This window comes from Lepisma saccharinum, chromosome 22 (genome assembly GCF_977018435.1).
Source record: "Lepisma saccharinum chromosome 22, izLepSacc3.1, whole genome shotgun sequence".
In the NCBI taxonomy this organism is placed as follows: Eukaryota; Metazoa; Arthropoda; class Insecta; order Zygentoma; family Lepismatidae; genus Lepisma; species Lepisma saccharinum.
Genome location: NC_139250.1, coordinates 18,930,007 through 18,945,556, shown reverse-complemented (window position 1 = coordinate 18,945,556; position 15,550 = coordinate 18,930,007). Strand labels below are relative to the sequence as shown.

The following is a 15,550-nucleotide window of genomic DNA, read 5'->3' as shown; positions in this document are numbered from 1 at the left end:
CAGGATACATCCGTATCTGCCAATACCAGAGTGTGTGGTGGTCTTGCAGTCAGCAAAAATTCCATGTGACATTTGGTGCATTCTGAAAGTCTCACTAGTTTAACGCGTTAAATGAGCTTTGTCCATCGGCCGTTCCGTAAGCAGAGGTGTTCATTTTAATACACACTGGATTGTGAACATCTCGGTGATGTGTCTGGGTATCCCAGGTGCCCAATCTGTCCCCTCTTCCATGATGCCTGTGGCTCGTGACAACAGTATGACTGTTCCAAGCACAACAACTGATCCTTTGATTGATTTTTGTTATATAGCATCACTTTTTTTTTTTGACACATTTGACTAATTGCAACAATGGAACCTCAAGTTCCTACAAGTCCTGGCGTAAAGATTGTGAAGTTCATTATGACATTCCTTAAGTTGATTTTTGTGTGATGCATTGCACAAAACACACTGACCAGGTGGCTAGTTTGTTCAGTAAAAATCGTGTGCTACCTGCAGACAATGCACGTGTACAATAGCTTCAAACTGCACTGGTTCGGAAAAAAAAAAATTGAACAGTGATATGAAGCAACATGCACAAGATGACTGTGAATAAGAGAATATTTCTGCCAGAAGGGGACATCTTCCTCTTGACGCCATGTGGAAAGTTTCTAAACAAAACACTAACTGATGCTTACACCTATACATGGCCACGAAAATAGGCAGCTGGGCAGAATTGCACTGGTGACACATGGGAAAAGCAGAGAGATCAGGACAAACATCGCTGGTTCCCGTGCAGTGTGTGGCAATGTCAACCAGGCTGGGTTGTCTAGTTCGAGTGACAGACCATAGTCCCGAGTCCCGTATCTACACGTCGGACTGCTCTACAGAGTTATCACTAGAAGACAACACACAGGGTTGGCACTCCTAATTTCATGACCGTGAGTTTATTGGTTTCCTTAAAAGAGTAAAATAACTGGTTTAACGAGATCAGTAATGTTTTACAGTGGAACCTCGAATGTAATTTGCCATCTTAGTTCCATCGAAGCATTCCTGGATTGTATTTTCTTAAGACACAATCCTTTCAAAAATATACAATCAAGACTCTACTGTATTTCTAAAAAAGAAACCAGAATACAGTTAAAACAATCCAATGAAAACTGTAAGCTATCGTCATATCATATTTCTGCATTGTAAACTGTATATGGATTCAAATATATAATTAACACAATGCATTTTTTGTGGAAAAAAAAAAGTTCTATATGCAACTTAATGTGCACATTAACATAATTGACAAACACAATCATACAAAGTTGTAAAAATTTATTCATAACATTGCTCTTACATTTTAAACATATTTACGACCTCTTGCTTGACTAGACATTAAATGTGAACATCAGATGTTAAACCACTCATGCTTCCTTTAGCTTCAACATATACAGTTAATACTTGCATGTGCCAACCTTGGTTATTAAATTTCCAAAATTTTACATGGCCAGAAAGATTTTTCTTTACTGAATTTTTCACAACCCTGAGAACATTTAACAAAATTAATGTGCTAGACATGTTAAGTGCACTTGAAATGTTTGTATATTTTCTTAACTATTATACAAGTTCAACTTTCTCTACAATTTCATCCCACCAATAAGTTTTTAGATAAAGAAAAAACAACCAATAACAATGACACATTATGAACGGTAGTAATAATCTGCTACTAATTACTCGATACAAGTTAGTAACCAAATGTAATTTTAACTAAAATTATAATAATCATTGAGGTGCAAAAACTGGTAAATGACTACAGATCGACTTATATTTATTCCTTATAATGTAAGTTATACTTAAAAAATTCATAACATAATTGGACTGTTGATTGGCACAACAAAAATAAAAATGTGCCAGAAATGTATCATTAACACATTATAAGTGTTCTGAAATTAAAATAATTATAACAATTATAATATAACAAAGAAAAATTAATGCTGATCATTTAATAGAAACACACTGTCATTTTCAAGTGCTAAAAACAAATATGTTATAAGAATTTCTACGGGAGATTTTACACTTGAACAGAAGGCAATTTGTATGAGAAATGAACAAAACATTAGATTTAAAAGCATTACAAGAAAAATAGCATCAAAATTATATTTATTACGTTTTTCCTTGTAGAAGAAAAGTATAACAAGATAAAACTAATGACTAAGAAACAGAATATTGTAATTGTTTTAAATATCGGATTCCTACTATTATACATGGAAAAATCAGCTTTGTCTCAACCCTAAGACAATATATTGTTTAATACAATAATGACTGAATTACTTTTAAATTTCACACAAGTAAATGACAAACTTAAAAATAAATAACACTCCTTGTTATGCAATGAAAATATAAAAAACTTAAGATTTCTGGAGCGTATGCTCCTAAATCAACCTGGATTCCCTATTATAAATATATAAATAAATCTAATAAAACTTAACGAGTCAAATCTAAGACCTTCTGACCAGATGCAAACATTTACGAATTCGTATACAACGAATGGACGGGATCAGTACAAGATATTTACAAACAATGATAAACAAGAACAAACAAAAAGTTCAAGGAATACTTGACATATTTACTTGTTTTCACTTCAGTTGACCACGAAGCAATACGGCAAAAGTTTTTTACAAATTGTTAATTAAGGAAATCTTAATGAATGGACATACTTTTACAACTATGAACCATTTATAAAAATATAGGTTAAAAATTGTATAATTTTACCAATAGGGATATGTATGTATGGATATAAATTTCACACACTAAAGCCTGAAAATATGTATTTTTGTGAAACTTGTGATATAACCAGCATTACAGCAACTTTAGTTTAGTGGAGAATTGTATCTCTAGATGGCTACACTGATGATCATGACTCATGTGACTAGATTTATTTGCAGTTGTTACTTACAATAACCAATTTACTTTACATGCAAATTGGAGAAGTAACTTAATTCTTTCAAAGCATTACTATTGAAAGCCAATATAGGTTCTACAAAACTTAACAAAAATATGATAAAAAAAAAACATGAAAAAATATAAAAGCTCTATTCTATAAATTGTCATTTTTCCTATGAATCTAGGATCCTGTAAAACAATCCACAAAAAATGATAAAACAAAAGAAAATACAAAATATGATTAATCACAAGAAAATATAGCTACTGGCAAAAAAATACTATTAATGACTATCCTTGTTTATACTGACAGCTATTACCTATTACGATAGGTAAATAGCACCGATAAACATTAAACCATCACAGAGATTGAGAACTGATATGCTGTATTTAAGACTAGATTGATAGAAACAGTTGTTATCAACATATCTGCCAATTAACACATCATACTGCAATTTTCTCAAATTCCCAACAAAACCATTCCATATAATTCAATAAACATGGAGTCAGTTAAATACACAAAAGAAAAGGTGAAACATGACAGTAACACTATTGATAAGAAAGCAAAAAAAAATATTGTGATCTATATTACGGACATTGTAAAGTGCATTATCAAAATAAATAATTCTTAGTAATATGTAAACAATCTTTCCATTTTTATTAGCCATACCTAGACTAACGTCAATACCTTCCATATGGAGCAAAATATAAAAATGTATTTATTGTTTTAACATGACAATGCTTTCAACATATTTTTAGAGGGGGGGGGGTTAATATGGATTTCACAATTGTTTCCTTTCCTTTTTAAATACAAAAATATGCTTTATTTTTTACCTTTTAAACACTAACTTTTATTTATTAATGTCCGACGCTAGATCTACCAATGCGAGTTTTGTACACAGTGCTTTAATGGAAGACTAGGCGTATGAATGCTAAATAATCTATTCTATTTTCACTTTACTCCTGCTGGACAATTTCTTTTTTTTATTATTATTAAAATTTGGAAACGCAATTAATTTAATCCAAAGTTGCCTTATTGGGCTTGCGCTCTAGCAATATCACTTGAACACATGAGGGACGGACATAAGTAGACGACATAACAGTGCGTTGTCATCATTTACTGTTTACCTAATAAGTTCTTAAATTTTGCTACAAGATTGCTTTGTTTCTCATTATACTTATCATGTCATTATGATGAATCTGAACCTGGAGTCATGCTTCGAGCGTCCCATTCGTGTTGCCTCATTTCCAGACCCTATAAAGTAATACAATAGCATATGAATCATCAAGCCTAGAAACACAACTGTAGCATACGTTCTTATCTGGTGTGGAGAGGAGAGAGTGAGTGAGTTTATCACTAAAAAATATGCAATAGCAAATAGCAATAGCAAAAAGTAGTGTTGCCAACTATTGCTAAATAGTCTATTGGATCTAGCAGTGGCTATGTATCCTAGTTTCTTGAATTTACACACCACAAAAGACTACTATTGGAGAAATTATTATTTATGTTTTTTTTTGGAACTGAAAAAAATATATATAAAAACCTAAAGTTTCCCCTCAAATGTATTGTTTTAAACTTCCTTCCACCCCTCTTTGACCCCTATTTAGCACATGCTTCCAAAAATAGTTTCTGGCAGTAGAACAACATTTACCTAGCTTACTGTTATACTAAGCTACACACTAGCACCTACCATGCTTTTTTAATACTGCATAATCTAATTGTTGTTGTTTAGATATGCACTATTGAACTATTATCAACAAAACTTTGCATGGTTGTTGAATCCTACAAGTACTACTTTTTGCAATGACCACAGAGTCTCATCACATAGGATTTTTTTGCAACATTTAAATCATCAACTTCTTCCTTTTCTAACTGGTTTTTGGGAACAAGATACCACAATTTCCCTTTTGGCAAGGGTGTGATCCTTTGAGGGAAATAAAATGACAGAAACTGTCATAGTTTCCATCCTCCATTTTTTTTGTGCAGCAGTGCCAGGCCCGTAGCCAGGCAGGGGCCAGGGGGGCTCAGCCCCCCCTGGAACTACCATCAGCCTCCCCTGGCACTGAGGTCAGCCCCCTCCCTTGACATTAGGTAAAACTATTTTGTGTAATTTGTTTGCAGTGAAAAGTGAAAATGTAGACAGCAGAAATTATTTTGCTCATAACTTTGATGAAAGATAATTTCAGGGAGCATGAACAGCAGCTATTACATTCGTTCATCTTATTTATAAGAAGTCTTAAGTAGCGGCAAGTATTTAGGAGATTCTCCTCTCTAGACTTCAGAAAGTTTCTATCTGTACCTTCGTTACCCCTGTTGCGATCTCCCATTTGTACAGAAATATGTGACTTTGATGTAATCATGCAAATTCCATCCGCATCTGCGTCAAAGGTTAACAGCTCCCAAGTTTTGGGAATAGAATAGAATAGAATTTATTTCCAGTATGAGTCTTTACAGCTGTGCATACCATACAAGGATGAGAAAATGTTTTAGTATAATTTTCCTACACCCTTCCTCCTCTCAGTCTACTTCCACATTCACTCTGCTTGGGAGTTCACAAACACTATTTCACTTCAACTCTTTCCCTACACTTGCACTGTTACCTGAGTGATTCCTAAATTTTCTCACATTTATTAATTTATTTATTTAGTAGCCTCTCCCCCGTTTCACACATGTTCGCAATCCCCACTGAGCTTCTTTTCTCTCTTTGCCGAGGCATAGCATAGGAAAGTTCTCAGATTCCTTATTTGCGCCTCCCCCTCTCGGTCTCTCCCTCCTAATAACGCTTGTCATTATACTCTCAATGTTATCTTCATTTATTTCCCTGATATATTTTTGTCTTGCCTCCCCTGTTTCTTTGCACTGGAGGAGAATGTGAAATTTCGTCTCGTCTTCACCGCATAGCGGACATTCTACGCTCCCGTCCTCCCGTTTTAGTTTAACTTGTGCCCATCCCCCCAGTCTGAACCAGGCCAATCCTGACCTTTCTTTTGCTCCACACAAATCTACGTAGTTCCTCCCTCCCCATTCTCGATCCGTATCCACTATTTTCGCTGATGTTAACTATATTTTTGCGTCGCATTCTGCCAAAATTTTCTGTTTCTGTTTACCCCCACTTATCTGTGATTGTACACAGAGTTTTTTTTTTCAAATTTCCCCCCTCCCTGGTGATCAGTTTTGCCCAGTATTTAATGCTCCTCATTTTGGCATCCACTTCCTCTCTTAATTTTCCCATTTCCATAAGTGCCCCACATGTTGTCATACCCCTCCCTACTCCTAGCCCTTGTTTAGGAATCTAGACTGTACGACGTTTACGGTTTCCCCTCCCTCCCAGACCCATGGTTCGATGCCATAGAACAGTGTTGCCTTAACTGTGGTCTCGTAGACCCCCCTCCAGAATTTAAAATTGTATATTTGGTACTTTGTATTTTATTTTTCTTGTTTTTTCCAACGCAAACATTGCATTACATTTATTCCTGTGTACGTGCCTTGCCCACCTGCCCGTCATTGTCATCACCATGCCTAAATAATCGTACTGTTTCACCCTATCAACACTTGTCCCTCCATATTTCCATTGTTCATCCTTACCAAATCAATACCCATTCTTAAATACCATTATTTTGGTCTTCTTGATATTTACTCGCGACCGTTCTGTAGACCTGCTGTTGTGTTCGAAATCAGTACCAGGTCGTCTGCGTAAAACAGAAGTGGTACCTTTATGTCGAATATCGTTGGTGGATCCATGTCCCTCTGTGCTATTTCCTCCACGATATCGTTGTTGTTTCGGTTGAGGAGTGGAATGTATGGTAGGCACTATGATTGAATATTGTCCACCTTTCTTGTGTAATATAAATATTTGTATTGTCAAACGTAGTATGGAGTGTGTAAGGGATGATTTCAGTAGCAGCCAATTAACACTTCAAGTGATATTGTAAAAGATATAGTAGAAAAATGTAGTATGTGTGATATTTCTAAACTTTATGTAACTAAATGACCCCCTTCCCACCACACACATAATTTACCTTCATTTAACACTGTTAAACTTTTGAAAAATTGACTTGATTTACAAAGCCCCCCTGATAACCCGTGAGCCCCCCCTGGAGATCAATTCTGGCTACGGGCCTGAGCAGTGCACATTAAAAAAAACATGTGCTTGAAAACTTGAAAACCTCCTCCCCCAAAAACTGACAGGTGAAAGGTTAAATGATGTTCTACACTTCCATCTCATCAAACAAACTTTCAAAACAGCTGAAAAGTTTGTTTTACTGTCATTGTTACTGTTATTATTATTATTGTATGTGTATTAGGAATGGGACCGATTAATCGATACTCTATCGTTATCGGCAGATATAGGCTTATCGGTGAAATTACCGATTATTTTACCGATCCGATATATCGATAAATATCTTATAATTTAGTGCAAAATTCTGCCATTTTGTTGTAATATTTAAGGATAATCTCCATGCCCTACTTTCTAAAAAAGTAATTGTCTAAATATTGAACTTCTGTTGCACTGCAGTCACCTCGAAACACACATTCATTAAGATCAATGAACATTTCAGGTTCTTCAAGGACCATTTCTAATTTTATATCGGATCAGTAGAATATCGGTTATCGATATCGGTAAATTTTATATCGGTACTTTATCGGTATCGGCCAAAATTTCATATCGGCCCATCCCTAATATGTATAATCTTAATTCGTTCTTTATTTTTCACTGAAAATCGCATCCTTATGTACAAAATAGATTTTTCCTGTCTTCAGGACTTTTCAATTAAAAAAAAGTCCTGATTCCATGCTCTGAAAATATGGTAGCCTTACAGGGTTGATACATGTACAGCCTGTAACAAAATAACTGCCCCACCGCTAAAATGAGGAGAATATTGAAATATGTTAAAATTGCTATTGTAATAAGGTGCAAAACAATGGCAATTGCACCTGGGATTGTTCCTTGGTGCATCTTGATTCTTTTTTGTTATGTTTGCACTGCTGTCTTTCTTTCCACTGTCTGCTAACAGGTGTCTCGGACGTCTGTCTGTCTTGTGTGCAAATGGCTGCCACCTGTTCTGACGTGCAGCCATGTTTACTGGTGGAAATCATGTGAATAGTGGGTGGAAAATCTGTGTAATGGATTTCCCTTTTCATAGTTTGAGCAGATACATTGAGTTATGCTAGCAAAAATTGTGGTTGAAATGCAATTTATTAATAATGTCAGTAGAACAAGCAAAACATGGTAAAATCAACTTCCTGGACATCACCATCAGCCGTGCACTTAACAAATTCACAACCACTGTCTACAGAAAACCGGATGCAGGCAACCAGTACATACATGCTCTCTCTAGCCATCCCGCCAAGCAAAAAGCCAATGTGTGGCTGAACTTTTATCGAAGAGCCTTCTCCTACTGTTGCAGAGAAGAGGATCTGTGAGAGGAGATAGCCACCATCACTGAAATAGATGCTACACTGAAGCACAACTTTCCACTTGGTGCAGTAAAGCGAAAATACAGGTCAGACACCCTAACCAACCACAATCAACCCATTCGCAAGCAACCCAGCCACAATCAACCTCCAGCGGCCAATATAAATGGTTTGTCTTCCCCTACCATCCCACCACTTCTACCATCCCACCACTTCTACCATCCCACCCTACCATCCCACCATATCCAAAGCCCTTCTCCCATATGGCATCAAAGTAGCGCACAAACCCAATTCCAAAATAGCTGATAAACTGATAACAGATGTATACGATGCAGTGTGTGAATGCAAGGCACATTACATTGGCAGGTCCATCAGATCTGTCAATGAAAGAATCCAACAGCACCTAACAGATGCGAAAAAAGCCCAACCCACTACTGGTCTTACTAAACATATCAAATACAATAGCCATAAAATTCAAAAGGTTCAAGTCAAACACACTGGCCACACCCTCGTAGACACCAAAATCAAGGAAACGCACGCCATAATGCACTTCCTGCACGAGCTAAACATCGATAGCAGGCAAGCGCACCACACTTGGATTCCCCTATTACAACAGTCATCACCCGGAAATAGCAGATGACACAGACAGAGACGCACAGTTAACAACAGCGCACCTAGTGGCAGCCAGAGAACTACAAACAAAAGACGCACGCCCAGCAACAGTACAGCAAGTTCCAACGAGGATGGTGGCAGTGGCCACTGAAATCAATCGAAAAAGAAAAAAACAGCTTCGCGGATAAAAGTGAGTACTAGTTTCTCCGTATTTATATACTACTGCGTCTCTCTTTTCCCAATTATGAATGTCAGTTTGTTCAAAATCAACATGTAATGATTATTTTACTGAAAAATAAAAAAAAGGTCAATATCCAGGCTTTAATTACTAACAGACACATAAAGCAAGTCCCAGAATTCATCTAAAGTAAAATATATGAGGGGTATAACTGTCTAGATATCACCTAAAACACAGTCTCCGTTCCATTGTGGTAAGAGGTGCAGTTATTTTGTTGCAGACTGTACATTGGCAGCCTGATTCTTAACATACGAGGGTTGGGGCATAAGTCATGGCAACTATTTTTTTTCATGAGAATGCGAGACTGGCACGAAAATCGAAATATACAAATGGAAGGGGGAATTGTATGGTACTGTGGAATGTATGAACAATGTGTACCAGGTGTAGGATCGGGAAGCGAGCAAAGATAGCATCTTGCTGTAACGAGTGCACTCACGGTCCCCGAAATGACGTGTCAATCATACCCCGGCACGGGGCCAAACGTCGTTATGTGTACGGGAAACCGGTCGTGACTCACGGTCCAGTTATCAAGTTCGGTACTGAGACGGTCGTTTATTGTCATACTATTGCGAGGCGGAGATTAATACCTTGAAAAGTTACACTGTTTTGTTTACCTTTGATATGTAGATTCGAACAATCATAAAACACTAATAGCATAATATCTGGTACCTGAAAAACGTCAAATAACAACACTGACGAACGGTAAAAAGTGAATATATATTGTAACAACAAAAAAATATTGCAATCAACAACTGTTTACAAAGCCTCCTCACTCTCACAACATTCACTCTATCTCTCTTTCACACACATGAGGTATTTTTACATGTGAAGTATGGATACAAGTCATGGATCTCATTAACATATCATTCCTTTTAATTTTAAACCTTAATGTGAATTTAGGGCATTTGTCTGCCAGCTCCTGTGCTCTTTTAAATTAACTTAAGTGCCAGCCTTCGGAAAGCGGTTAACTAAGACAATTGGGTCGGCGTGGTTAAATCTTTCGTTCGAATGAACGTATGCATCGAGTCGTAAGCACGACATTATACAAGTTTCTCGGACGGGGGTATTACACATAAGCCTCTCTCGTCCAATGAGAACAACTACACAATTACATAGGGATGCAAAAACTTAATTGGCTCCAGCTGCCGGAATACACTAATCAATCGTCGGCGCGAGCAAAAATTACCTTAAAAACCACTATGCAACAAATAATACTATTTCACGCACACGACCTTGCAATAAAAACAACTATGCTTTCACAATTAAAAAAGACTCATCAGTCAACTATTGACAAATTAAATGGCGCGACGGGGCGGTCGGTTACACAAGAAATGGAGCACACTTTGACCATTTATACTAAATATTAAAGAAATGAAATGGAGCTTCTAACCCTGAATGCAGACAATTAAATTAGAACATCTGAACATGAAATTACCCTTTTTTATAACAATACCAAAAATTATCAGACGCGGGGATTAGGTTCGGGGTTTCCTGAGTAACTTTGCGAATAAGTGAGACTTCGGCGTTAACTGTACGGTGTTGATACTAACGACGCACGTTTACATGTACATGAGACCCTCTGAAGTATACTGTACCAGACTCTGCTACATGGCGTGGTCATTCATCTCTCCTGGACGCGGGACTTGCACACGGTTCCTTTCTGGCGAAATTGTCCTCCGAGGTCGATCGCGACGAAGAATAATTGCGACGATCTGGTGTACTTGCACCTCCTTAGTACTTCGGGTGTTCCTCTTGCCACTAGCGTCGGATGTACGTGGTCACGCGCCGGTCAGGAATCTCTCCAGTGTCGGGCATCAATTGGACGTCGATCTGCAATCATCTCTCTCTGGTAACGAGCTTCGGTTGGGACGTCGATCTGAAAGCGTCCTTCGGGCTTTGGGCAGTGTTTGGTTTTGGCGTCGTCTGACTGACTTCGGTGTCGTTGCAGGCGTCAGGGGAGTCGACAGACTCCCTTCTCAATCTCCTTTAGCCGCCCATGATTATGTAGTTAACGTTTGGCAAAAAACAAATCACCGCGTAATCTTCACCAAAATAAGGCGCACACTGGTAACTCTCTATCTGCAACTCGCTCGCGGTACGTAAGGAAACAAAGTCCACGGACACAAAACAATAATCACGCGAGAGTGTAGCGCAGAGCTGCTCTCTCTATGAAATCCGGGTGAAAACTGTTTCTGGGATGGTAGCACCGCATATATATAAGAGATTCAAATTCGTCCGTTGAAACCCACGCTAAGGTGGCTTCGCTTCGCTTTCTCAGGGGATGGAAATGACCTCTGTCCATTGTCTTGAAAGGCGCGGTCGGCGACGCGTCCTGGATCCTTGCAGAGTTGGGCTCCAGCTGGTTTTCCTGGTCATCCGTGAACATGGGTTCGAACGCCCGCTGCGACTCAAGCCCGGTAGCGGCGAAAATAATCTTTCCTTATCTCCGTGTTGGTGCAAATATGTCCTGTTCTAAGCGGCGGCTGTCACTCAAGAAAAACCCTTCTCCCAACTCCCGACGTCTGGCTCGGATACAAGTTTATCCACAAAATAAGATCAAACCTCACACTTTCATGTTTGTGCATAAAATGAATCAATAAACAAAAAATAATTTATATCGAACTGCGTTTCACATGTCACTAGATACCGTGACATTGCCATATGTGTTTACAAGTCAGAAAGCATCCAAACTTTACCTGAACAAAAAAAGGTGCATACTACTGTAGCACACTATTCCCCACAGTTTCCACCAGCTCTCTGTGGCGTTCTCCAGTATCTCTCTCCCAAAGAATGGCTATTTTGATACACGAATGCTGTTCACACCATCCAATTGAACCAACAATGAATTACCACTGCTCTCTGTATGATAACCATTCATCACACTGCCATCTAGTGATGTGTTCACATACTATAGGTTACGTGTTCTCCGGGACATGTGATCATAGTTTGGTATGACCATTTAAGAAAAAAATATAGTTGCCTCGACTTAGTTCTCATAGTAAATTGGTGAATGGTTGTAGAGAGATGAATTTTTACTTGCGGGTATCTAGTTCATGGGAGTTCTGTTGTCAATAGCATATTAATTCTTAAAAGTTTAAAATACAAATAGTATCTGCAAATAATTCATTATAGCCAAAAAAATGCTCTGAAGAGAAATAAATCACAATGATCTTACCTTACGAAGTGTTGACAACTGTGACAGGATATCATTCCCACTGAAAATATCTTCCACAACTAAATCACTTCCTTGTGAATTTCTATTTGTTACACTTGCTCTTCTTAGCAACCTTTGAAGAGGTCTGTTATCTGCAAAGCACAAAGATTTAATATAATAAACACATTAGTTAATACAGTACATTTCAATTTTATTTTACAGTTTCAGGTAATAATCAGGTAAAGGATTTTGGATTCAGATTCAAATGCTAATACCTACTACACAAATGTACAGTATTAAAAAAGTAAATGGTTAATCCCTTAAGTGTGGAATATTTTGAGTAAGTCACTACTAGAAAATGTTTTTTTCTTTTTGTAGCAAAATTCACTTTCATCACCCCTTCTTCTTCATTTTCTGATTCATATTCATTTTCACTGTTTTCAGAAGTTAACAAGTTCAACTTGGCTCCCAATGGCATAGTGCTAACCCCTTGTAATCAAGGAGTCCTGGGTTCGATACCCAATATATATGCCACACACAGTCGAATTTAGTCAAAGGAAACACAAGGTGCATATATGCACCTGCAGATGTCATGCGCATATATACACTAATGTGCAAAACTGAATAATAATTTGAAATTACATAGAAAGCATGTTGAGAAACAGTGGTAAATGCATGTAGTGTTTCCGAGTACAAGTCCTTGACTGTGTGCCACACTGATTCCCGAAATTACCGCTTTGTGGCACTGGATACACCCGTTGCAGTCGGGTATGTGCCGAGCGCTGTTTCAACATGCCAGTAGTTGTGTTCGATACATCACAGACAGCGTACACAAAGCAGTGTTGTTGGCCAGATTGTCAGCGCACGTGTAGGATAATGGCGCAGACACACAATATGGATGATTTCATGCGTGGAAGAATTGTTGGATGACTGGAGAGGGGGTCAGATGCAGATGGAAGTGTCGCGTGAACTGCATGTCCCAGAGTGTCATCTCAAGGGTCTGGCGATGATTCCAACAGGGTGAAAACGTCACTCGGAGGTTTGGAGGAAGCCATCCAAGGAGTACCACCTCCAAGAGGACCGTTTCTTACGTCTAACAGCCAGGCGCAAGACACAGCACCGCCTGCGATCTTGGTAGAGATCTTGCAGCTGCTACAGGGACACAGTTTCAAGGTTTACAGTGTACAGACGGTTAACTGAGAGACACCTGTGTGCCAGAAGACCAGCAAAGTGTGTTCCATTGAACCCAGTGCAAAGAAGAGCATTTGAATTGGTCCAGGGAACATCACACATGGGCCCAGGAGCAATCGAGTCATATCTTGTTCACAGATGAATCCAGGTTCTGTCTTACCAGTGATTCACTATGTGTCTTTATCTGGAGAGAACCCGGAAGACGGTTCCGTCCAGCTAACATTAATGAACTGGACCATTACAGAGGTGGGGGAATCATGGTGTGAGGTGGGATTATCCTGGGGTCTCACACGCCCCTGCATGCCTTCCCACGGGGTACCATTACAGGTGTGGTGTATCAGGATGACATCCTGGACAGTATGGTCGTCTCTTTCAGGGTGCAGTTCGCCCTGAATTCATTCTGATGGATGATAATGCTCGTCCCCATTGAGCTGGCATAGTGGATGTGTACCTTGAGACTCAAGAGATCAGACGATTCGATTAGCCCAGTTGCTCACCAGACTTGAACCCAATAGAGCATGCATGGGACATGCTTGACAGGCAAATTGCGCGTCGTCAAATGGCTCCAAGGTCCATTCCCAAGCTCAGGGAGCACTGCTCCAAGAATGGCAAGTCATACCCCAGCCACTTCTTGACAACCTCATCCTCAGCATGCACTCACGTTGTGGTGCATGTCTTGCAGTGCGGGGATGTCACAAACACTATTGATGCCCCTGTGCCGCACCCTGTTTCCTGGACTAACACATGGGTACATTTCCGGATTTTCACACCCCCTTGCATTTTTGTCCCTGTTGCCCACCCTGTACCTTTTCTCACACTGTTTTCAGTCTGATACAATTTGCAATTCAACCTGCAATCCATATATGGGTGGTTCTCCATTTTCTCCCCCGTCATAAATACCTTCAACTGAATTATCCCTAACTTATGCACATGAGTTTATATACAGGGTGATTCTAAAGGTATAGAACAAACGAAAACCACAGATACCTCCCATGAAATAGAGACGAAAGTTCCCCTTCCACTTTGCCGAGAGATGCCTCCGTGAGGAGCTAGACAACGCCGAAAACGTGTGAAAATGAACTTCACACCTCTGTACAGCCAGTACCAGTGAAGATAGAAAGGCGGAACAAACAAAGTCAAAAGGAACACCAAAGTCGCCCATCCGAAAAACACTAGGCGGCAGCTGCGCAATGCATGCACATGGGGTTCCACAAAGGAAATAGGAGTGTCCCGCAAGACAAGTGAAGGGAAAGGGTAGCGATCGACAACGGTAGGGACAAAAGAAGCTATGAAGCATGAAGTAACAATTGCACAGCGGGAAACAAACACCATGACTGAAGCAGCGCAGTCGAGAAAAGTAGTGCGGGGTTGCAGAACCACGGGAGGACAACGTAGGATGTAAAAACACACCGAGAATGCACGCAAAGTGGTCCGTGACACTCGACAGGCAACAGACGCGTACATGGTTCGGGGCAGAAATGGCGGCGCTGGCGGTGCAGCGCAAGGGGGAGTCCCCAAAACACAGTGGGGAGACACCGCAGCAAGAACAAAGCACGGTGCAACAAAAGAGAAAGAGGACCGGACGGGGAATGGTACCTGTCAAGGAGACAACAAATGCGGGACGAGGGATTCCCCGTAGCAGCACCGAGGGGATGTCACACAGAGGTCGTGCGCCAGCAGGACAAACACAGCAACTACGGGCACAGGAGGTTATTGCTAATTAAAGGTGCACGTACAGATAGGACCACGTACCCCGTACTGACGTTGTAACAAACGTCGTGATAGGGCCCAATCAGCCTCTTAGAAATGAAGCCGGAGGCACATCGCTGGGTGGGAGCGGGCGAAAGGCTGCTGGAGTGTCGTACGGACCCCACCACTCTGTACGGTGGACGACACTAATGGACGAGGTCGGAATGTTTCCATCCCGATCACCAGGTCCACCGTTCCCAGACCTGACGCGGCTGCTTGCTTCCGAGCGCAACCCCAGCCGAACAACTCGAGTCCCTCCTCGGCTGCAGCCTTCCGCTCCGAAACC

General features: G+C 39.8%; 1 protein-coding gene across 3 annotated transcripts in view; it reads right to left on the bottom strand.

Moving 5' to 3' along the window:
* Positions 1-1,284: 1,284 nt before the first annotated feature.
* Positions 1,285-15,550, bottom strand: part of LOC146005038 (uncharacterized) — a 104,028-nt gene continuing 89,762 nt past the window's right edge. For 2 of the 3 annotated variants that reach the window (XM_083144179.1, XM_083144181.1), the window contains exons 11-12: positions 12,346-12,476; positions 1,285-4,159 (exon numbers count right to left, since the gene is read on the bottom strand). In XM_083144179.1, coding sequence (XP_083000305.1) covers positions 4,094-4,159; positions 12,346-12,476 — 197 coding nt within the window. In that variant the 3' untranslated portion in view covers positions 1,285-4,093. Of the gene's footprint in view, positions 4,160-12,344; positions 12,477-15,550 lie in introns of those variants that run through there. The other variant, XR_014443983.1, reaches the window with a different exon arrangement.